The sequence below is a fragment of the Cherax quadricarinatus genome, chromosome 50 (genome assembly GCF_038502225.1).
Source record: "Cherax quadricarinatus isolate ZL_2023a chromosome 50, ASM3850222v1, whole genome shotgun sequence".
NCBI lineage: Eukaryota > Metazoa > Arthropoda > Malacostraca > Decapoda > Parastacidae > Cherax > Cherax quadricarinatus.
This window is the reverse complement of record NC_091341.1, coordinates 19,591,127-19,616,877: the sequence shown is the minus strand read 5'-3', so window position 1 is coordinate 19,616,877 and position 25,751 is coordinate 19,591,127. Positions and strand designations below refer to the sequence as shown.

At 46.3% G+C, this 25,751-nt stretch overlaps 1 protein-coding gene across 4 annotated transcripts in view; it reads right to left on the bottom strand.

The window, feature by feature from the left end:
* LOC128695384 (protein abrupt) overlaps positions 1 to 25,751 on the bottom strand; it is a 145,659-nt gene that overhangs the window by 26,506 nt on the left and 93,402 nt on the right. For 3 of the 4 annotated variants that reach the window (XM_053785931.2, XM_053785930.2, XM_053785933.2), the window contains exon 3: positions 6,536 to 6,595. The exons of the other annotated variant lie outside the window; for it this stretch is intronic. In XM_053785931.2, coding sequence (XP_053641906.1) covers positions 6,536 to 6,595 — 60 coding nt within the window. The remainder of the gene's footprint in view (positions 1 to 6,535; positions 6,596 to 25,751) is intronic. 4 annotated transcript variants of the gene reach the window in all.

Below are 25,751 nucleotides of genomic sequence, written 5' to 3'. Positions count from 1 at the left end.
CCGAATTTATGAGGGAGAGATAGAGAAAAGAAAACCTGAGAGAAAGGGGGGGGTGTGAGGAGAGTGGGAGGTGTGAGGGAGAGTGGGAGGTGTGAGGCAGAGTGGGCGTGTGAGGAGAGTGGGAGGTGTGAGGCAGAGTGGGAGGTGTGAGGCAGAGTGGGCGTGTGAGGAGAGTGGGAGGTGTGAGGCAGAGTGGGAGGTGTGAGGCAGAGTGGGTGTGTGAGGAGAGTGGGAGGTGTGAGGCAGAGTGGGAGGTGTGAGGGAGAGTGGGAGGTGTGAGGAGAGTGGGAGGTGTGAGGGAGAGTGGGAGGTGTGAGGGAGAGTGGGAGGTGTGAGGCAGAGTGGGAGATGTGAGAGTGGGTGGTGTGACGGAGAGTGAGAGGTGTGAGGGAGAGTGGAAGGTGTGAGGCAGAGTGGGCGTGTGAGGAGAGTGAGAGGTGTTAGAGAGAGTGGGAGGTGTGAGGAAGAGTGGGAGGTGTGAGGCAGAGTGGGAGGTGTGAGGCAGAGTGGGAGGTGTGAGGCAGACTGGGAGGTGTGAGGCAGACTGGGAGGTGTGAGGGAGAGTGGGAGGTGTGAGGCAAAGTGGGAGGTGTGAGGGAGAGTGGGAGGTGTGAGGGAGAGTGGGAGGTGTGAGGCAGAGTGGGAGGTGTGAGGCAGAGTGGGAGGTGTGAGGCAGTGGGAGGTGTGAGGCAGAGTGGGAGGTGTGAGGCAGAGTGGGAGGTGTGAGGCAGAGTGGGAGGTGTGAGGCAGAGTGCGAGGTGTGAGACAGAGTGGGAGGTGTGATACAGAGTGGGAGGTGTGAGGCAGAGTGGGAGGTGTGAGGCAGAGTGCGAGGTGTGAGGCAGAGTGGGAGGTGTGAGGCAGAGTGGGAGGTGTGAGGCAGAGTGGGAGGTGTGAGGCAGAGTGGGAGGTGTGAGGCAGAGTGGGAGGTGTGAGGGAGAGTGCGAGGTGTGAGGCAGAGTGGGAGGTGTGAGGCAGAGTGGGAGGTGTGAGGCAGAGTGCGAGGTGTGAGGCAGAGTGGGAGGTGTGAGGCAGAGTGGGAGGTGTGAGGGAGAGTGCGAGGTGTGAGGCAGAGTGGGAGGTGTGAGGCAGAGTGGGAGGTGTGAGGCAGAGTGGGAGGTGTGAGGGAGAGTGCGAGATGTGAGGCAGAGTGGGAGGTGTGAGGCAGAGTGGGAGGTGTGAGGCAGAGTGGGAGGTGTGAGGGAGAGTGCGAGATGTGAGGCAGAGTGGGAGGTGTGAGGCAGAGTGGGAGGTGTGAGGCAGAGTGGGAGGTGTGAGGCAGAGTGGGAGGTGTGAGGCAGAGTGCGAGATGTGAGGCAGAGTGGGAGGTGTGAGGCAGAGTGGGAGGTGTGAGGCAGAGTGGGAGGTGTGAGGCAGAGTGGGAGGTGTGAGGCAGAGTGGGAGGTGTGAGGCAGAGTGCGAGATGTGAGGCAGAGTGGGAGGTGTGAGGCAGAGTGGGAGGTGTGAGGCAGAGTGGTCATTAGTTGTCAAAGTAAAAGGTGATGCCTAGAATTAAAATTCAATATTTCTCAAGTTTCATACCTGACACCACCCATACCTGACACCACCCATACCTGACACCACCCATACCTGACACCACCCATACCTGACACCACCCATACCTGACACCACCCATACCTGATACCACCCATACCTGACACCACCCATACCTGACACCACCCATACCTGATACCACCCATACCTGACACCACCCATACCTGACACCACCCATACCTGACACCACCCATACCTGACACCACCCATACCTGACACCACCCATACCTGATACCACCCATACCTGACACCACCCATACCTGATACCACCCATACCTGACACCACCCATACCTGACACCACCCATACCTGACACCACCCATACCTGATACCACCCATACCTGACACCACTCATACCTGACACCACCCATGCCTGACACCACCCATGCCCGACACCACCCATACCTGACACCACCCATACCTGACACCACCCATACCTGATACCACCCATACCTGACACGACCCATACCTGACACCACCCATACCTGACACCACCCATACCTGACACCACCCATACCTGACACCACCCATACCTGACACCACCCATACCTCACACCACCCATACCTCACACCACCCATACCTGACACCACCCATACCTCACACCACCCATACCTCACACCACCCATACCTGACACCACCCATACCTGACACCACCCATACCTCACACCACCCATACATAACACCACCCATACCTGACACCACCCATACCTGACACCACCCATACCTGACACCACCCATACCTGACACCACCCATACCTCACACCACCCATGCCTCACACCACCCATGCCTCACACCACCCATACCTGACACCACCCATACCTGACACCACCCATACCTGACACCACCCATACCTGACACCACCCATACCTTACACCACCCATACCTGACACCACCCATACCTGACACCACCCATACCTGACACCACCCATACCTGACACCACCCATACCTGACACCACCCATACCTGACACCACCCATACCTGACACTACCCATACCTCACACCACCCATACCTCACACCACCCATACCTCACACCCTCACCACATCACACGTCACGACTCCTGTTAATATCAAGAGGAAACTGCGAAGACTGGTTCTCTAAAAGTGAGGATACAAGAGAACGGTTGATCGCAAAGCCCCACAGCAGACACTGGTCCCTAGCACTCTCTCACAGTACCCTCACATGTCTGGTCCCTAGCACTCTCTCACAGTACCCTCACATGTCTGGTCCCTGGGTCTCTCTCACAGTACCCTCTCATGTCTGGTCCCTGGCTCACTCTCACAGTACCCTCACATGTCTGGTCCCTGGCTCACTCTCACAGTACCCTCACATGTCTGGTCCCTGCCTCACTTTCACAGTACCCTCACATGTCTGGTCCCTGGGTCTCTCTCACAGTACCTTCACATGTCTGGTCCCTGGGTCTCTCTCACAGTACCCTCACATGTCTGGTCCCTGGCTCACTCTCACAGTACCCTCACATGCCTGGTCCCTGGCTCACTATCACAGTACCCTCACATGTCTGGTCCCTGGCTCACTCTCACAGTACCCTCACATGTCTTGTCCCTGGCTCACTCTCACAGTACCCTCACATGTCTGGTCCCTGGCTCTTTCTCATAGTACCCTCACATGTCTGGTCCCTGGCTCACTCTCACAGTACCCTCACATGTTTGGTCCCTGGGTCTCTCTCACAGTACCCTCACATGTCTGGTCCCTGGCTCACTCACAGTACCCTCACATGTCTGGTCCCTAGCACTCTCTCACAGTACCCTCTCATGTCTGGTCCCTGGCTCACTCTCACAGTACCCTCACATGTCTGGTCCCTGGGTCTCTCTCACAGTACCCTCACATGTCTGGTCCCTGGCTCACTCTCACAGTACCCTCACATGTCTGGTCCCTGGCTCACTCTCACAGTACCCTCACATGTCTGGTCCCTGGTTCACTCTCACAGTACCCTCACATGTCTGGTCCCTGGCTCACTCTCACAGTACCCTCACATGTCTGGTCCCTGGCTCACTCTCACAGTACCCTCACATGTCTGGTCCCTGGCTCACTCTCACAGTACCCTCACATGTCTGGTCCCTGGCTCACTCTCACAGTACCCTCACATGTCTGGTCCCTGGCTCACTCTCACAGTACCCTCACATGTCTGGTCCCTGGCTCACTATCACAGTACCCTCACATGTCTGGTCCCTGGCTCACTCTCACAATACCCTTACATGTCTGGTCCCTGGCTCATTATCACAGTACCCTCACATGTCTGGTCCCTGGATCACTCTCACAGTACCCTCACATGTCTGGTCCCTGGCTCACTCTCACAGTACCCTCACATGTCTGGTCCCTGGCTCACTATCACAGTACCCTCACATGTCTGGTCCCTGGCTCACTCTCACAGTACCCTCACATGTCTGGTCCCTGGGTCTCTCTCACAGTACCCTCACATGTCTGGTCCCTGGCTCGCTCTCACAGTACCCTCACATGTCTGGTCCCTGGCTCACTCTCACAGTACCCTCACATGTCTGGTCCCTGACTCACTCTCACAGTACCCTCACATGTCTGGTCCCTGGCTCACTATCACAGTACCCTCACATGTCTGGTCCCTGGCTCACTCTCACAGTACCCTCACATGTCTGGTCCCTGGCTCACTATCACAGTACCCTCACATGCCTGGTCCCTGGCTCACTCTCACAGTACCCTCACATGTCTGGTCCCTGGCTATCACAGTACTCTCACATGTCTGGTCCCTGGCTCACTCTCACAGTACCCTCACATGTCTGGTCCCTGGCTCACTCACAGTACCCTCACATGTCTGGTCCCTGGCTCACTCTCACAGTACCATCACATGTCTGGTCCCTGGATCTCTCTCATAGTACCTTCACACGTCTGGTCCCTGGGTCTCTCTCATAGTACCTTCCCACGTCTGGTCCCTGGGTCTCTCTCATAGTATCTTCACACGTCTGGTCCCTGGGTCTCTCTCATAGTACCTTCACACGTCTGGTCCCTGGGTCTCTCTCATAGTATCTTCACACGTCTGGTCCCTGGCTCTCTCTCACAGTATCTTCACACGTCTGGTCCCTGGCTCTCTCTCATAATATCTTCACACGTCTGGTCCCTGGCGCTCTCTCATAGTACCTTCACACGTCTGGTCCCTGGCTCTCTCATAGTATCTTTACACGTCTGGTCCCTGGGTCTCTCATAGTATCTTCACACGTCTGGTCCCTGGCTCTCTCTCATAGTACCTTTACACGTCTGGTCCCTGGCTCTCTCTCATAGTATCTTCACACGTCTGGTCCCTGGCTCTCTCACAGTACCTTCCCACGTCTGGTCCCTGGCTCTCTCTCATAGTATCTTCACACGTCTGGTCCCTGGCTCTCTCTCATAGTACCTTCACACGTCTGGTCCCTGGCTCTCTCTCATAGTATCTTCACACGTCTGGTCCCTGGGTCTCTCTCACAGTATCTTTACACGTCTGGTCCCTGGCTCTCTCTCATAGTACCTTCACACGTCTGGTCCCTGGCTCTCTCTCACAGTATCTTCACACGTCTGGTCCCTGGGTCTCTGTCACAGTATCTTCACACGTCTGGTCCCTGGGTCTCTCTCATAGTACCTTCACACGTCTGGTCTCTGTGTCTCTCTCACAGTACCTTCACACGTCTGGTCCCTGGGTCACTCTCACAGTATCTTCACACGTCTGGTCCCTGGCTCTCTCTCACAGTACCTTCACACGTCTAGTCCCTGGGTCTCTCTTACAGTATCTTCACACGTCTGGTCCCTGGCTCTCTCTCTCTCATAGTACTCTCACACGTCACTTAAGAATAGCCTAAGATTTCAATCCATTTGTCACTAAACCTGTAATCTGTGCAGGATTAAGATTCGATTATTGACATAAAGAGTGACAGCAAGTGGAATGAACTTACTTCCTGGAACTAGCGAGTACAACCATACCAACACCAGCGTCACTCCGTGTATAAATATATGCATCACTAACATTATATGCATGACATCTACCGTGAGGCTCGGCATAAAGACACCTATCAAAGAAGCGTCTACAGGAAATGCATGGTAAAGTTAAATTTACGAGAAATGAAAAAAACTTATGCAATAACTACAAGAGCAACAAGTGGGAAGAAAGCTTAAGCTGCTATCATGTATCACAGTTTGTTATAGTATTATGTAATATTGTTGGTATTGTTATGGATGCCAGTATATGGCAGCCGACCCATATCAGCAATATCAATATCAGTATCAAGGTAGAGAGGTAGTGCCAATGTAACTTCTCAGCACTGTACTGGCCCTCCTACCACATCCCACCGCTGCCACCATTGCTCTGACCTTCCTACCACATCCCACCGCTGCCACCATTGCTCTGACCTTCCTACCACATCCCACCACTGCCACCATTGCTCTGACCTTCCTACCACATCCCACCGCTGCCACCATTGCTCTGACCTTCCTACCACATCCCACCGCTGCCACCATTTAAGTGATGGACTCACCTCATCATTCACACCTTCACTCATTCATGCAAAAATTAAGGCAGAAATATTATAACAAACTTTAATATCAATATACACAATAAATTTTCATAAGCATAAATCATCAAACACTAGGGAGAACAGCAATAATAATAATAATAATAATAATAATAATAATAATAATAATAATAATAATAATGCAAAAGAAACATACTTATCTAATAACATAAAGAGCTAAAAGCTAACTAGGAAAAACACGAATGGTATCTAGCATGCTTAACCAATGTGCCGCTCTCTCGCACACCGCTGGTACATGCCGCGAGTACTTGTTACATAAAACGAGAAAAAAAAAAACAAGAGTAGCGAGTAAGCGGGTGTGGAGAGCAGTACCGGTCAACACATGTATACAGGTGTTTAAACACATGTATACATACAGGTAAAGAAGACGTGTATACACAGTTGAACAGCAAGCACTTGTGTGAGGACTTTCTCAAGAGTGATAACTTACGATGAAGGTGGTCTTGGTGTCCTCTTGGCCTCGGTCTAGTTCGATCATACTCTGCGACACCTAGAATATAATCCCCATCATCAGTCCCACTGCAAGTTTCCATTTTCAGTCGTGGATAGAAGTTCCAAGCCTTAAACCTCCCACCCACCTCATCTACCTGACATACCTGTGCACTACCGGTTCCAGATACGTTCCGATCGCATGTGCGTCAACCTTCTTTTGTATTCACATAAAGCTTGCTTCGCAGGCGAAACGTTACGACAATAAAGATATGTGTTGCACGTGTCTCATTCATCAACTTGTAAGGATAAAGTCGTCTCTCACTGGGCATGGAATGAGCATGCTACCTCCGTGACACGGTAAAACAGCATCATTTTAAAACTTCAGTTTTTTCCTAGCTAATAATATTAGCTGACGTGAGCAAAGCGCTTCTATTTTTCCCCGTCCAAATCACGTTTTCTTTATTTTAGATTAGGGTAGGCACTTAGGCTGCGTTAGGTTAGATTAGGTTACACAAACATAAAACATATATTATAACATACGATAAGTCTGACAACATGGCGGTTGAGGATAAACGAAAACGTTTTCAACGTTTGCTTCTCTTAACCCCGGGTACTAGAGTACTAATTAAGCGATACGTGACACAATAAGAATGGTTTGTATGTTGGTGTTCCATTTTACAGAATTGATCAAATTGTCTGAGGACATAGTAAACAAGGAGGTAGCGTGTCTATCTTGCAAGTAGTGTGCGGAACCTAAATTACTCCAGTAAATAAGTAGTCCACGTGGGTTTAAACACTTCACACAAAACGAATAAAGCTAGTAGTCACAAGCAAAGGATTGACAATAAAAGGTTGTTTTTGCGTGGTAGGTCTCATCATGGCACTCAAGAAGTTACAACTAAGACCTATTATAGCCAGTTCACTAGGATTTTTTTAATAACATAACTTTAGGCTCTTATGAGCCTTAAGTCATACTGCATACAACTCCTTTCCCAGTGAAGTTGATATAACAGCACCACTACCAAGGGGATAGAAAAATGAGCAAGAAATGAATGGCAATAATGTAAAATGACAGAGGAGAGATGAAACAGTGTCCGCGTGCCCCAAAACATGTCAGAAACCTGAGCCACAATGAGGATGGGTGCCCTGTGATAGCATGTGCCACAGGGGAACAGTAGAACAGATATACCCTTAAGGCCACGCGGGTTCTAATACAACACACTCCTTGAAAAAAAACTAAAATTGTTCACTGGGATTTTTCTGAAGCATTAAAACTAGCTTACAAGAACAAGAGATATCTCTGATCACTCACAATGGTGTTGGTAAGAGTATGGCTAGCAAAACACTTATAACTGGTGCACCAACTAAGTAGACAGATATCAAACTTGCTGTATTCTTCATTGGCTTGGCATGTTATTATTATTATTATTATTATTATTATTATTATTATTATTATTATTATTATTATTATTATCATCATCATAGGTATCCCCGAAATGACACCTTTAAATTGTTGCCTTATTGCTTATACCTTCCTCCAAGGAAGGTAAAAACTTCAACCGATCTGCTTCAGATTTATAATGATGGTGAACTTGGGTAAGGTGTCATACAACTACTGGCAGGTGTCATACAACTACTGGCAGGTGTCATACAACTACTGGCAGGTGTCATACAACTACTGGCAGGTGTCATACAACTACTGGCAGGTGTCATACAACTACTGGCAGGTGTCATACAACTACTGGCAGGTGTCATACAACTACTGGCAGGTGTCATACAACTACTGGCAGGTGTCATACAACTACTGGCAGGTATCATACAACTACTGGCAGGTGTCATACAACTACTGGCAGGTATCATACAACTACTGGAAGGTATCATACAACTACTGGCAGATGTCATACAACTACTGGCAGGTATCATACAACTACTGGCAGGTGTCATACAACTACTGGCAGGTGTCATACAACTACTGGCAGGTGTCATACAACTACTGGCAGGTGTCATACAACTACTGGCAGGTGTCATACAACTACTGGAAGGTGTCATACAACTACTGGCAGGTATCATACAACTACTGGCAGGTATCATACAACTACTGGCAGGTATCATACAACTACTGGAAGGTATCATACAACTACTGGCAGGTATCATACAACTACTGGCAGGTATCATACAACTACTGGCAGGTATCATACAACTACTGGCAGGTATCATACAACTACTGGCAGGTTTCATACAACTACTGGAAGGTGCCATACAACTACTGGCAGGTGTCATACAACTACTGGCAGGTATCATACAACTACTGGCAGGTGTCATACAACTACTGGCAGGTATCATACAACTACTGGCAGATATACAACTACTGGCAGGTGTCATACAACTACTGGCAGGTGTCATACAACTACTGGCAGGTGTCATACAACTACTGGCAGGTGTCATACAACTACTGGAAGGTGTCATACAACTACTGGCAGGTATCATACAACTACTGGCAGGTATCATACAACTACTGGCAGGTATCATACAACTACTGGCAGGTATCATACAACTACTGGCAGGTATCATACAACTACTGGAAGGTGCCATACAACTACTGGCAGGTGTCATACAACTACTGGCAGGTATCATACAACTACTGGCAGGTGTCATACAACTACTGGCAGGTATCATACAACTACTGGCAGATATACAACTACTGGCAGGTGTCATACAACTACTAGCAGGTGTCATACAACTACTGGCAGGTATCATACAACTACTGGCAGGTATACAACTACTAGCAGGTGTCATACAACTACTGGCAGGTATCATACAACTACTGGCAGGTATCATACAACTACTGGCAGGTGTCATACAACTACTGGCAGTTATCATACAACTACTGGCAGGTATCATACAACTACTGGCAGGTATTATACAACTACTGGCAGGTATCATACAACTACTGGCAGGTTTCATACAACTACTGAAAGGTGTCATACAACTACTGGAAGGTGTCATACAACTACTGTAAGATATACAACTACTGGCAGGTATCATACAACTACTGGCAGGTTTCATACATCTACTGGCAGGTATCATACAACTACTGGCAGGTATCATACAACTACGGGCAGGTGTCATACAACTATTGGCAGGTTTCATACATCTACTAGCAGGTATCATACAACTACTGGCAGGTATCATACAACTACTGGCAGGTATCACACAACTACTGGCAGGTATCATACAACTACTGGCAGGTGTCATACAACTACTGGCAGGCTTCATACATCTATTGGCAGGTATACAACTACTAGCAGGTATCATACAACTACTGGCAGGTATCATACAACTAGAACTGACCTCCACATGAAGTAGCTACATGATCTATGTCAAGTAAGGCAACAGCGGCACTTCTCCGCTCCATGGGATCTTATCCCATTCTTAACTACCATTCCTCCACTTCCCCCAAAAATTCTTCTTAAATCACAACCAAAGTTTCGCCTTGAAGTTGTATGACACCTGACAGGTGTCATACAACTCCTGACAGGTGTCATACAACTCCTGACAGGTGTCATACAACTCCTTACAGGTGTCCTCTGCTCAATGTCATATACATCATTCCTGGAGTTGAATGCCAATAACATGAGAAATCCTCTTCTGACTGGCAAAAAAATTTCAACACTAGTTATACCTGGAGTATACCTAGAAGAGTATATCTGGAATATATCTGTAGTAGTATACCTGAAGAGTGTACCAGGTTGTCAACGCCCCAGCGACCCGGTCCATGACCAGGTCACGCCCCAGCGACCCAGTCCATGTCCAGGTCTTGCTATACTCAGAAGGTTAGGATTGTTACTGGCATGTGTAGGTGCCAATTTGTCAATTAAATTTTAAAAATATTTTGCCAATTTATCCGTGAAAGAACTCGAGTAAGAAGCTAATGAACAGTTTCAATCTTCAATGGCTAATGTCTTTTATGTACACAAAAAAAAAGAGAAGAAGAAAAACTTTATAAAACTGGGTTGCTTAAATGTGCGTGGATGTAGTGCGGATGACAAGAAACAGATGATTGCTGATGTTATGAATGAAAAGAAGTTGGATGTCCTGGCCCTAAGCGAAACAAAGCTGAAGGGGGTAGGAGAGTTTCAGTGGGGGGAAATAAATGGGATTAAATCTGGAGTATCTGAGAGAGTTAGAGCAAAGGAAGGGGTAGCAGTAATGTTAAATGATCAGTTATGGAAGGAGAAAAGAGAATATGAATGTGTAAATTCAAGAATTATGTGGATTAAAGTAAAGGTTGGATGCGAGAAGTGGGTCATAATAAGCGTGTATGCACCTGGAGAAGAGAGGAATGCAGAGGAGAGAGAGAGATTTTGGGAGATGTTAAGTGAATGTATAGGAGCCTTTGAACCAAGTGAGAGAGTAATTGTGGTAGGGGACTTGAATGCTAAAGTAGGAGAAACTTTTAGAGAGGGTGTGGTAGGTAAGTTTGGGGTGCCAGGTGTAAATGATAATGGGAGCCCTTTGATTGAACTTTGTATAGAAAGGGGTTTAGTTATAGGTAATACATATTTTAAGAAAAAGAGGATAAATAAGTATACACGATATGATGTAGGGCGAAATGACAGTAGTTTGTTGGATTATGTATTGGTAGATAAAAGACTGTTGAGTAGACTTCAGGATGTACATGTTTATAGAGGGGCCACAGATATATCAGATCACTTTCTAGTTGTAGCTACACTGAGAGTAAAAGGTAGATGGGATACAAGGAGAATAGAAGCATCAGGGAAGAGAGAGGTGAAGGTTTATAAACTAAAAGAGGAGGCAGTTAGGGTAAGATATAAACAGCTATTGGAGGATAGATGGGCTAATGAGAGCATAGGCAATGGGGTCGAAGAGGTATGGGGTAGGTTTAAAAATGTAGTGTTAGAGTGTTCAGCAGAAGTTTGTGGTTACAGGAAAGTGGGTGCAGGAGGGAAGAGGAGCGATTGGTGGAATGATGATGTAAAGAGAGTAGTAAGGGAGAAAAAGTTAGCATATGAGAAGTTTTTACAAAGTAGAAGTGATGCAAGGAGGGAAGAGTATATGGAGAAAAAGAGAGAAGTTAAGAGAGTGGTGAAGCAATGTAAAAAGAGAGCAAATGAGAGAGTGGGTGAGATGTTATCAACAAATTTTGTTGAAAATAAGAAAAAGTTTTGGAGTGAGATTAACAAGTTAAGAAAGCCTAGAGAACAAATGGATTTGTCAGTTAAAAATAGGAGAGGAGAGTTATTAAATGGAGAGTTAGAGGTATTGGGAAGATGGAAGGAATATTTTGAGGAATTGTTAAATGTTGATGAAGATAGGGAAGCTGTGATTTCGTGTATAGGGCAAGGAGGAATAACATCTTGTAGGAGTGAGGAAGAGCCAGTTGTGAGTGTGGGGGAAGTTCGTGAGGCAGTAGGTAAAATGAAAGGGGGTAAGGCAGCCGGGATTGATGGGATAAAGATAGAAATGTTAAAAGCAGGTGGGGATATAGTTTTGGAGTGGTTGGTGCAATTATTTAATAAATGTATGGAAGAAGGTAAGGTACCTAGGGATTGGCAGAGAGCATGCATAGTTCCTTTGTATAAAGGCAAAGGGGATAAAAGAGAGTGCAAAAATTATAGGGGGATAAGTCTGTTGAGTGTACCTGGTAAAGTGTATGGTAGAGTTATAATTGAAAGAATTAAGAGTAAGACGGAGAATAGGATAGCAGATGAACAAGGAGGCTTTAGGAAAGGTAGGGGGTGTGTGGACCAGGTGTTTACAGTGAAACATATAAGTGAACAGTATTTAGATAAGGCTAAAGAGGTCTTTGTGGCATTTATGGATTTGGAAAAGGCGTATGACAGGGTGGATAGGGGGGCAATGTGGCAGATGTTGCAAGTGTATGGTGTAGGAGGTAGGTTACTGAAAGCAGTGAAGAGTTTTTACGAGGATAGTGAGGCTCAAGTTAGAGTATGTAGGAAAGAGGGAAATTTTTTCCCAGTAAAAGTAGGCCTTAGACAAGGATGTGTGATGTCACCGTGGTTGTTTAATATATTTATAGATGGGGTTGTAAGAGAAGTAAATGCGAGGGTCTTGGCAAGAGGCGTGGAGTTAAAAGATAAAGAATCACACACAAAGTGGGAGTTGTCACAGCTGCTCTTTGCTGATGACACTGTGCTCTTGGGAGATTCTGAAGAGAAGTTGCAGAGATTGGTGGATGAATTTGGTAGGGTGTGCAAAAGAAGAAAATTAAAGGTGAATACAGGAAAGAGTAAGGTTATGAGGATAACAAAAAGATTAGGTGATGAAAGATTGAATATCAGATTGGAGGGAGAGAGTATGGAGGAGGTGAACGTATTCAGATATTTGGGAGTGGACGTGTCAGCAGATGGGTCTATGAAAGATGAGGTGAATCATAGAATTGATGAGGGAAAAAGAGTGAGTGGTGCACTTAGGAGTCTGTGGAGACAAAGAACTTTGTCCTTGGAGGCAAAGAGGGGAATGTATGAGAGTATAGTTTTACCAACGCTCTTATATGGGTGTGAAGCGTGGGTGATGAATGTTGCAGCGAGGAGAAGGCTGGAGGCAGTGGAGATGTCATGTCTGAGGGCAATGTGTGGTGTGAATATAATGCAGAGAATTCGTAGTTTGGAAGTTAGGAGGAGGTGCGGGATTACCAAAACTGTTGTCCAGAGGGCTGAGGAAGGGTTGTTGAGGTGGTTCGGACATGTAGAGAGAATGGAGCGAAACAGAATGACTTCAAGAGTGTATCAGTCTGTAGTGGAAGGAAGGCGGGGTAGGGGTCGGCCTAGGAAGGGTTGGAGGGAGGGGGTAAAGGAGGTTTTGTGTGCGAGGGGCTTGGACTTCCAGCAGGCATGCGTGAGCGTGTTTGATAGGAGTGAATGGAGACAAATGGTTTTTAATACTTGACGTGCTGTTGGAGTGTGAGCAAAGTAACATTTATGAAGGGATTCAGGGAAACCGGCAGGCCGGACTTGAGTCCTGGAGATGGGAAGTACAGTGCCTGCACTCTGAAGGAGGGGTGTTAATGTTGCAGTTTAAAAACTGTAGTGTAAAGCACCCTTCTGGCAAGACAGTGATGGAGTGAATGATGGTGAAAGTTTTTCTTTTTCGGGCCACCCTGCCTTGGTGGGAATCGGCCGGTGTGATAATAAAAAAAATAAAAAAAAAAAAAATTGGTACTTTTCGGGTTTACACTGTGTAGGTGAAAATTTAATTGAATTTCGTAATGACTGGAGAATGTGTCTTGTATTCAATTTCAGTCTTTTATCAGTGGTGCGCCCCCCCCCCCAAAAAAAAAAAGAAAAGAAAATCCATTGATTTTGGTTGTGTAAAATTAAATTTGCCAGTTTTATTCAAGTGGGTAAGTAAGTTTATTTAGGTGGAGGTACACGTAAAATACTGTTACACATATTATCATATATAGTAATATATTATCTCTCAGTTCACAGCAGGATTCAAACTTGCACACTGTATAACAGAGTAAATCTTCGACATTCAATCACATCCCGGATCTGGGACCTGGCTGACTGGCGAATGTTTACTCTGATACACAGTGTACACGTTCGAATCCTGTTGTGGACAGAGACAATGTTTATATCTTAAACCACAGTACAGGTGAGGACTGAACTCTCGGCCTGGATAGAGTTATACGACTCAATTGCCCCGAGTTCAATCCCCACCCGTACCGTGGTTTGTTTGCAATCGTATCATTGCGACTACAGTATCTTACGTAGTGGAAAGCTTAAATTTGTTATAGGCTGTGTAACACACCACCAGCCTGCCCAACACACCACCAATATCAACATCTACACACCATCAAGACAACCATTCTTTTACTGGAGAAATTGGGATATTAGTTTCCCCGGGCTGCCTTGTGAGCGCCGTCTCCCTCTGCTCAATGTTCCATACTGATATTCAACTGTACTATAAAAGCTTTCACTATTTGTTTTCCGTCCACTGAAGTAGATGAGATTAAGCTTAGGGGATATAGCGACCCAAACATATTATTATTATTATTATTATTATTATTATTATTATTATTACCTTGAAGAATTTACTCGTTTTACCAAGACCTTATTGTTGTTGTTATTACACAAGCCTCACATGGGAGAGAGAAGCTTATGACGACGTTTCGACCGCCTTGGACCATTTACCATGGATGAATAATAGGCTGAAATATCTACTAGGGCATAAGAAAGGAATATATAGGCGTATCAAAAGAGGCGAGGGTCATCTTATGAATCAGTATATTGACATTAAGAGGGACATTAAAAAGGGGATAAGAAAAGCTAAAAGGGACTATGAAATTAAAGTTGCTAGGGATTCTAAAACTAACCCAAAAAGTTTTTTCCAGGTCTATAGAACAAAAGTCAGAGATAAGATAGGTCCCCTTAAAAATAACTATGGGCATCTTACTGACAAAGAGAATGAAATGTGCTCGATTTCAAATAATTATTTTCTCTCGGTTTTTACACAGGAAGACACTAATAATATTCCGGTAATTAATTTTTATAGTGGGCCAGAAGAAGATAAATTATGTAACATCAGTCACTAGTGAAATGGTTGTGAAGCAGATAGACCGACTGAAGCAAAATAAGTCACCGGGTCCTGATGAGGTTTTTTTAAGGGTTCTAAAGGAATGCAAAATGGAAGTCTGTGAACCATTAACTAATATTTTTAATTTATCTCTTCAAACAGGTGTAGTGTCCGATATGTGGAAGATGGCTAATGTAATTCCTATTTTTAAAACAGGGGACAAGTCGTTACCGTCAAATTACCGCCCAATAAGCCTGACCTCAATTGTAGGCAAATTACTAGAGTCAATTATAGCTGAGATTATAAGAAGCCATCTCGATAAGCATAGCTTGATTAATGATACTCAGCATGGATTCACAAGAGGCCGGTCTTGTCTAACTAATTTATTAACTTTCTTCAGTAAAGCTTTTGAGGCTGTTGACCACGATAAAGAATTTGATATTGTTTACTTAGATTTTAGTAAGGCATTTGATAGAGTTCCGCACCAAAGACTGTTGAAGAAAGTAGCAGCTCATGGCATTGGGGAAAGGGTGCTCTCGTGGATCGAATCATGGCTCACAGACAGGAAGCAGTGTCCATAAATGGGGTTAAATCCGAGTGGGGATCAGTAACAAGTGGCGTTCCACAGGGATCAGTCTTGGGCCCGTTGTTGTTTATAATATATATCAATGATCTTGATGAAGGAATTACTAGTGATATGCGCAAATTCGCCGATGACACGAAGATAGGTAGGATAATTGATTCAAACGTAGATGTTAGGGAACTTCAGGAGGATTTAGACAAACTCTACTCTTGGTCAGAAAAGTGGCAGATGCAGTTCAATGTAGATAAATGCAAGGTTCTGAAGCTCGGGAGTGTCCATAACCCTAGCACTTATAAGTTAAATAATGTAGAACTTAGCCATACAGATTGCGAAAAGGACTTGGGGGTTATGGTAAGCAGCAACCTTAAACCAAGACAGCAATGCCTAAGCGTACATAATAAGGCAAATAGATTACTGGGATTTATATCAAGAAGTGTAAGCAACAGAAGTCCAGAGGTCATACTGCAGCTTTATACATCATTAGTAAGGCCTCATCTAGATTATGCAGCTCAATTCTGGTCTCCATATTACAGAATGGACATAAATTCGTTAGAAAACATTCAGCGTAGGATGACTAAATTAATACACAGGATTAGAAATCTTCCTTATGAAGAAAGATTGAAGACTCTTAAGTTACATTCACTTGTTAGACGAAGAATGAGGGGAGACCTGATCGAAGTGTATAAGTGGAAGATAGGTATTAATAAAGGGGATATTAACAAGGTCTTGAGGATATCTCTTCAAGAGAGAACCCGCAGTAATGGATTTAAATTAGATAAGTTTAGATTTAGAAAGGACATAGGAAAGTATTGGTTTGGAAATAGGGTAGTTGATGAGTGGAACAGTCTACCTAGTTGGGTTGTTAGGTAAGACACATATGCAACAGTTAGGTATCTTTATTTTCGAAACGTTTCGCCTACACAGTAGGCTTCTTCAGTCGAGTACAGAAAAGTTGATAGAAGCAGAAGATACTTGAAGACGATGTAATCAGTCCATCACCCTTAAAGTTTTGAGGTGGTCAGTCCCTCAGTCTGGAGAAGAGCATTGTTCCATTGTTTCATTCTATGGAACAATGCTCTTCTCCAGACTGAGGGACTGACCACCTCAAAACTTTAAGGGTGATGGACTGATTACATCGTCTTCAAGTATCTTCTGCTTCTATCAACTTTTCTGTACTCGACTGAAGAAGCCTACTGTGTAGGCGAAACGTTTCGAAAATAAAGATACCTAACTGTTGCATATGTGTCTTACCTAACAACCTGTCGGTATTTTATACCATTTTAATGTTCAACCTAGTTGGGTTATTGAGGCTAGGACTTTGGGTAGTTTCAAATTTAGGTTGGATAAGTACATGAGTGGGAGGGGTTGGATTTGAGAGGGACTTGCACATCGGAGCTTGTTTCCTGGGGAGCAAAGATGACATGTTGTGTACGAATGGTATATAATACCGACAAGATGAGAGTAAGACACATGTGCAACATCTGGGTACCTTTATTGTAGACGTTTCGCCATCCAGTGGCTTTATCAATACAAATTCTAGGACATAACTTGAAGACAGTAGAACTATGTACAGAAGATGAGGTAATCAGTCCCTCAACCTAGGAGTAGGTGCGAACAGCACCATAGTCGTGGAGATTCAGAATCTCCACTCCAGTCTCTTCCAACCTTTTCTTGAAGCTCTTAACAATCTTGCCCCTTCCATTAAGTTTAAAGCTGAATGGGAATCTAATTCCTTACTTCCTTTCCTTGATGTCCATGTCCACCGCTCAGATACAGGTTTTTCCTTTTCCGTTTACCGTAAACCTATGCACAGTGGCATGTACATTCACTACTTTTCTTATCATGCTTCCCCTGTCAAGAAAAGTGTTCTTATCTCCCTCTTTCTCCGTGCCCTCCGCATCTGTGATCCTCAGTTCCTTCCAGCAGAAATTTCCACTCTTCATAATTCGTTCTCCCGTCTTGGCTACCCTTCCCATTTCAAGATTGATGGACTGAACATATCGACTCCAGGTTGAGGGACTGATTACCTCATACTCCTCCTCTCCTTACGCCTTCCTCTTTGTATTGGACTGATGAAGCCACTGTGTGGCGAAACGTTTCCTGAATAAAGATTCTCATATGCTGCATAAGTGTCTCAATCTTTAACTTGTCGGTTTGTCAAACCATTCATCACGATGGTAGTATTGTTTGTAATGGCTTGATAAAGCTCCTGGAGAGCGAAACGTTGCCACAATAAAATGTCACATTAGTTGCACTTGTGTCCTTTTTACATATTGTCGGTAATTCTACCAACTTTATTAATGTGACTTGCAAATATGGTTCAAGTCGGACCGAAACGTCGTCGTAAGCTTCTCTCTCCCATGTGCGAGTTATTTGTGTATTGTTCCAGTCACGGTATTGTGCCTCTTAGTTCATTATTATTATTATTATTATTATTATTATTATTATTATTATTATTATTATCTCCTGAAGCTACTGCTCATTTTGCCAGGATGTTCTACTAACTTGTAAAGTAAAAGGACACAAGTGCAACTAATGTGACATTTATTGTGGCAACGTTTCGCTCTCCAGGAGCTTTATCAAGCCATTACGGTAATGGTAATGGCTTGATAAAGCTCCTGGAGAGCGAAACGTTGCCACAATAAATGTCACATTAGTTGCACTTGTGTCCTTTTACTTTACATATTGTCGGTAATTCTACCAACTTTATTACATTCTACTAACTTACTGAACCTCCCGTAAAAATATATGAGAAAATATGAAAGGAGGAACACTGCAGCAATGGAAATAAGTCACTTTGACTTTTTTTGGGTTATCTTTGGTACTCTACACATATGCTGCTATATATGATAATCTATGTAACTGTATTTGTGTATACCTGAATAAACTTACTTAGCAGTACTACTGGCTCATACTGGGCAGATCTTTCCCAAATCCAAACAAACTAACATATAACCGTTATAACGCATCACAATGTAATATCTAGGTATCATTATGCCACTTAGAAACAAAGCAACTTTTGTAACTAATGTGACATCAGTTGCACTGGTTACCTGGAGGTTATTCCGGGGATCAACGCCCCCGCGGCCCGGTCCATGACCAGGCCTCCCGATGGATCAGGGCCTGATCAACTAGGCTGTTACTGCTGGCCGCACGCAGTCCGACGTACGAGCCACAGCCCGGCTGATCCGGCACTGACTTTAGGTATCTGTCCAGCTCTCTCTTGAAGGCAGCCAGGGGTTTATTGGCAATTCCCCTAATGCTTGATGGGAGGCTGTTGAACAGTTTTGGGCCCCGGACACTTATGGTGTTTTCTCTTAGTGTACCAATGGCACCCCTACTTTTTATTGGCGGCATTTTGCATCGCCTGCCAAGTCTTTTACTTTCGTAGGGAGTGATTTCTGTGTGCAGATTTGGGACCATTCCTTCCAAGATTTTCCAAGTGTAGATTATGATATATCTCTCCCTCCTGCGTTCCAACGAGTACAAGTCAAGTGCTTTCAAGCGTTCCCAGTAGTTAAGGTGCTTGACAGAACTTATACGTGCAGTAAAGGATCTCTGTACACTCTCTAGATCTGCGATTTCACCTGCTTTGTATGGAGATGTTAATGTACAGCAGTATTCCAGCCTAGAGAGAACAAGTGATTTGAAAAGGATCATCATGGGCTTGGCATCTCTCGTTTTGAAAGTTCTCATTATCCATCCTATCATTTTCTTTGCACGTGCGATCGTGGCACTGTTGTGATCCTTGAAAGTGAGATCCTCAGACATTACTACTCCCAGGTCCCTTACATTATTTTTCCGCTCTATTGTATGGCCGGAGTCAGTAGTATACTCTGTTCTAGTTATTATCTCCTCCAGTTTTCCATAACGGAGTAGTTGGAATTTGTCCTCATTGAACATCATATTGTTTACCGTTGCCCACTGGAAAACTTTGTTTATATCTTCTTGGAGGTTAACCGCGTCCTCAGCAGATGACAGCCTCATGCAGATCCTAGTATCATCCGCAAAGGATGATACGGTGCTGTGGTGTATATCTCTGTTTATGTCTGATATGAGGATAAGGAATAAGATGGGGGCGAGTACTGTGCCTTGTGGAACAGAGCTCTTCACTATGGCAGCCTCCGATTTAACTCTGTTGACCACTACTCTTTGTGTTCGATTTGTTAGGAAGTTGAAGATCCATCTCCCCACTTTCCCAGTTATTCCTTTAGCACGTATTTTATGGGCTATTACGCCATGATCGCATTTGTCAAATGCTTTTGCAAAGTCTGTGTATATTACATATGCATTCTGATTTTCTTCCAGTGCATCCAAGGCCATGTCATAGTGATCCAGTAGTTGTGAGAGGCAGGAGGCACTGGTGTCCTTAAGGGAATTTCTGATGGTGTTCTAAGGTAATATATTCCAGTTCTCCTATGTCTGATGCCTAGAATGTGAAGACTATGTCTAGTCTCGCCTGCTCATACCTCTTTGTGCTGTGTCCTGACGTGTGGCAGTGAAGGGGGGGGGGGTTATAGTTAGGGTGGGGGAGTAGTGGGGGATTAGTGAGAGGGTAGTGATGGAGGGGGTGTAGTGAGAGTGCAGTGACGGACAGGGGGAGGTCACAGGTGTCGCTGGATGTGGGGAGGGGAGAGGCAGAAGCAGGTGTTTGAGTGAGTGTTGGGGCGAGGTAAGGGGCAGGGGCAGTGGTAGGGTAGGGATAGGGGAAGAGGGAATGGGCAGGGATATTGGGGGGGAAGGGGAGAGGGAGCAGCTTCCCTTGGCACGCGTCACCACCCCTCAACCCCCCTCCCCCCACTCCCTTTACCCACTGCCCGCACCCCTTCGATCAATACGATGACCAGAAGGGCGCCAGCATCACCACCAGCCTGCCCAACACTGTTGTAACACCACCACCAGCCTGCCCAACACTGTTGTAACACCACCACCAGCCTGCCCAACACTGTTGTAACACCACCACCAGCCTGCCCAACACTGTTGTAACATCACCACCACCAACCTGCCCAACACTGTTGTAACACCACCACCAGCCTGCTCGACACAGTTGTAACACCACCACCAACCTGTCCAACATTGTTGTAACACCACAATCAGCCTGCCCAACACTGTTGTAACACCACCACCAGCCTGCCCAACACTGATGTAACACCACCACCAGCCTGCCCAACACCAGCCAGCCCAACACTTGTAACACCACCACCAGCCTGCCCAACAGCCTGTCGGTATTTTATACCATTTTAATGTTCACTATTGTTATACCACCACCAGCCTGCCCAACACTGTTGTAACACCACCACCAGCCTGCCCAACACTTGTAACACCACCACCACCAGCCTGCCCAACACTGAAGAATTGAGACACTTATGCAACACATGGGAATCTTTATTGAAGAAACGTTTCGCCACACAGTGGCTTCTTCAGTCCAATACAAAGTAGAAATGTGTAAGGAGAGTAGAAGTTTGAGGTAATCAGTCCTTCAACCTGGAATCGATGTGTTCAGTCCATCAGTCTTGGACTGAACACATCGATGGACTGATGGACTGATGGACTGAACACATCGATTCCAGGTTGAAGGACTGATTACCTCAAACTTCTACTCTCCTTACACATTTCTACTTTGTATTGGACTGAAGAAGCCACTGTGTGGCGAAACGTTTCTTCAATAAAGATTCCCATGTGTTGCATAAGTGTCTCAATTCTTCAACTTGTCGGTTTTCAAAACCATTCATCACATCTACCCAACACTGTTGTAACACCACCACCAGCCTGCCCAACACTTGTAACACCACCACCAGCCTGCCCAACACTGTTGTAACACCACCACCACCAACCTGCCCAACACTGTTGTAACACCACCACCAGCCTGCCCAACACTTGTAACACCACCACCAGCCTGCCCAACACTGTTGTAACACCACCACCAACCTGCCCAACACCGTTGTAACACCACCACCACCAACCTGCCCAACACTGTTGTAACACCACCACCAGCCTGCCCAACACTTGTAACACCACCACCAGCCTGCCCAACACTGTTGTAACACCACCACCAACCTGCCCAACACTGTTGTAACACCACCACCACCAACCTGCCCAACACTGTTGTAACACCACCACCAGCCTGCCCAACACTTGTAACACCACCACCAGCCTGCCCAACATTGTTGTAACACCACCACCAACCTGCCCAACACTGTTGTAACACCACCACCACCAGCCTGCCCAACACTGTTGTAACACCACCACCAACCTGCCCAACACTTGTAACACACCACCAGCCTGCCCAACACTGTTGTAACACCACCACTAGCCTGCCCGACACTGCTGAAACACCACCACCAGCCTGCCCAACACTTGTAACACCACCACCAGCCTGCCCGACACTGCTGAAACACCACCACCAGCCTGCCCGACACTGCTGAAACACCACCACCAGCCTGCCCAACACTGTTGTAACACCACCACCAATCTGCCCAACACTGTTGTAACACCACCACCAACCTGCCCAACACTTGTAACACACCACCAGCCTGCCCAACACTGCTGTAACACCACCACCAACCTGCCCAACACTTGTAACACACCACCAGCCTGCCCAACACTGCTGTAACACCACCACCAACCTGCCCAACACTTGTAACACACCACCAGTCTGCCCAACACTGCTGTAACACCACCACCAACCTGCCCAACACTTGTAACACCACAACCAACCTGCCCAACACTGTTGTAACACACCACCAACCTGCCCAACACTGTTGTAACACACCACCAACCTGCCCAACACTGCTGTAACACCACCACCAACCTGCCCAACACTTGTAACACACCACCAGCCTGCCCAACACTGCTATAACACCACTACCAACCTGCCCAACACTTGTAACACCACCACCAACCTGCCCAACACTGTTGTAACACACCACCAACCTGCCCAACACTGTTGTAACACACCACCAACCTGCCCAACACTGTTGTAACACCACCACCAACCTGCCCAACACTGTTGTAACACCACCACCAACCTGCCCAACACTGCTGTAACACACCACCAGCCTGCCCAACACTTCTGTAACACCACCACCAACCTGCCCAACACTTGTAACACACCACCAGCCTGCCCAACACTGCTGTAACACCACTACCAACCTGCCCAACACTTGTAACACCACCACCAACCTGCCCAACACTGTTGTAACACACCACCAACCTGCCCATCACTGTTGTAACACACCACCAACCTGCCCAACACTGTTGTAACACCACCACCAACCTGCCCAACACTGTTGTAACACCACCACCAACCTGCCCAACACTGCTGTAACACACCACCAACCTGCCCAACACTGTTGTAACACACCACCAACCTGCCCAACACTTGTAACACACCACCAACCTGCCCAACACTGTTGTAACACACCACCAGCCTGCCCAACACTGTTGTAACACACCACCAGCCTACCCAACACTGTTGTAATACACCATCAGCCTGCCCAACACTGTTGTAACACACCACCAACCTGCCCAACACTGTTGTAACACACCATCAGCCTGCCCAACACTGTTGTAACACCACCAGCCTACCCAACACTGTTGTAACACACCATCAGCCTGCCCAACACTGTTGTAACACACCACCAGCCTGCCCAACACTGTTGTAACACACCACCAACCTGCCCAACACTGTTGTAACACCACCACCAACCTGCCCAACACTGTTGTAACACACCATCAGCCTGCCCAACACTGTTGTAACACACCACCAGCCTGCCCAACACTGTTGTAACACACCACCAACCTGCCCAACACTGTTGTAACACCACCACCAACCTGCCCAACACTGTTGTAACACACCATCAGCCTGCCCAACACTGTTGTAACACACCACCAACCTGCCCAACACTGTTGTAACACCACCACCAACCTGCCCAACACTGTTGTAACACACCACCAGCCTGCCCAACACTGTTGTAACACACCACCAACCTGCCCAACACTGTTGTAACACACCACCAACCTGCCCAACACTGTTGTAACACCACCACCAACCTGCCCAACACTGTTGTAACACACCATCAGCCTGCCCAACACTGTTGTAACACACCACCAGCCTACCCAACACACCACCAATATCAACTCAAGATCAACATCTGCACACCATGAAGACCACCAATATCAGCACATCACCAGCATCAATACATCCCTAACATCAACACACCACCAAAATCAACACACCACCAATATCAGCACACCACCGATATCAGCACACCACCACAGACATCAACACATCACCAACATTAACAAGTCACCAGTCAACACATCACCAATATCAACACATCACCAACACACCACAAACATCAACACATCACCATCAACATTATTAATACCACAAATATTAATATCCCACCAACATCAACCAACCATCAACATCCCACCAACATCAACATCCTACCACACACTACAGATCCACATCACGTCAGAGGAAACAATATTTCAAATCCGCTAAGGCTATGTTAATCTGAGGTGAGAATTACCTGTAAATATCTCAGCAATTTTGAATAAGCTTTATATTAAATTTAGTGACGGTTAAATTACAATTACGTGTGGTGGGATGAGAGAAGTGGTGGGGGGGGGGGGTAGTTATATACAGTGGTATATATCCTATAGTACTACGAGAATGTTTGTATCGATTCACAAGGGGTGAGAGCGCGGGAGGTATCGATCGTCTGAGTAGCAGTGCAAGTGGTTTAAAGGGCTGGGTAGGTGGGAAGTGTATTCCAGAGGGGGCTGAAGAATAGGTAAAGGTTGTGTACAACCTTGTAGCTGAGGGTTGTGTACAACCCTGTAGCTGAGGGTTGTGTACAACCCTGTAGCTGAGGGTTGTGTACAACCTTGTAGGTGAGGGTTGTGTACAACCTTGTAGCTGAGGGTTGTGTACAACCTTGTAGCTGAGGGTTGTGTACAACCTTGTAGGCGAGGGTTGTGTACAACCTTGTAGCTGAGGGTTGTGTACAACCTTGTAGCTGAGGGTTGTGTACAACCCTGTAGCTGAGGGTTGTGTACAACCCTGTAGCTGAGGGTTGTGTACAACCCTGTAGCTGAGGGTTGTGTACAACCTTGTAGGCGAGGGTTGTGTACAACCTTGTAGCTGAGGGTTGTGTACAACCCTGTAGCTGAGGGTTGTGTACAACCTTGTAGCTGAGGGTTGTGTACAACCTTGTAGCTGAGGGTTGTGTACAACCCTGTAGCTGAGGGTTGTGTACAACCCTGTAGCTGAGGGTTGTGTACAACCCTGTAGCTGAGGGTTGTGTACAACCCTGTAGCTGAGGGTTGTGTACAACCTTGTAGGCGAGGGTTGTGTACAACCTTGTAGCTGAGGGTTGTGTACAACCCTGTAGCTGAGGGTTGTGTACAACCTTGTAGCTGAGGGTTGTGTACAACCTTGTAGCTGAGGGTTGTGTACAACCCTGTAGCTGAGGGTTGTGTACAACCCTGTAGCTGAGGGTTGTGTACAACCCTGTAGCTGAGGGTTGTGTACAACCCTGTAGCTGAGGGTTGTGTACAACCCTGTAGCTGAGGGTTGTGTACAACCTTGTAGCTGAGGGTTGTGTACAACCCTGTAGCTGAGGGTTGTGTACAACCTTGTAGCTGAGGGTTGTGTACAACCTTGTAGCTGAGGGTTGTGTACAACCCTGTAGCTGAGGGTTGTGTACAACCTTGTAGCTGAGGGTTGTGTACAACCTTGTAGCTGAGGGTTGTGTACAACCTTGTAGCTGAGGGTTGTGTACAACCTTGTAGCTGAGGGTTGTGTACAACCTTGTAGCTGAGGGTTGTGTACAACCTTGTAGCTGAGGGTTGTGTACAACCTTGTAGCTGAGGGTTGTGTACAACCCTGTAGCTGAGGGTTGTGTACAACCTTGTAGCTGAGGGTTGTGTACAACCTTGTAGCTGAGGGTTGTGTACAACCTTGTAGCTGAGGGTTGTGTACAACCTTGTAGCTGAGGGTTGTGTACAACCTTGTAGCTGAGGGTTGTTAGGTAAGACACATATACTTCAGTCGAGTACAGAA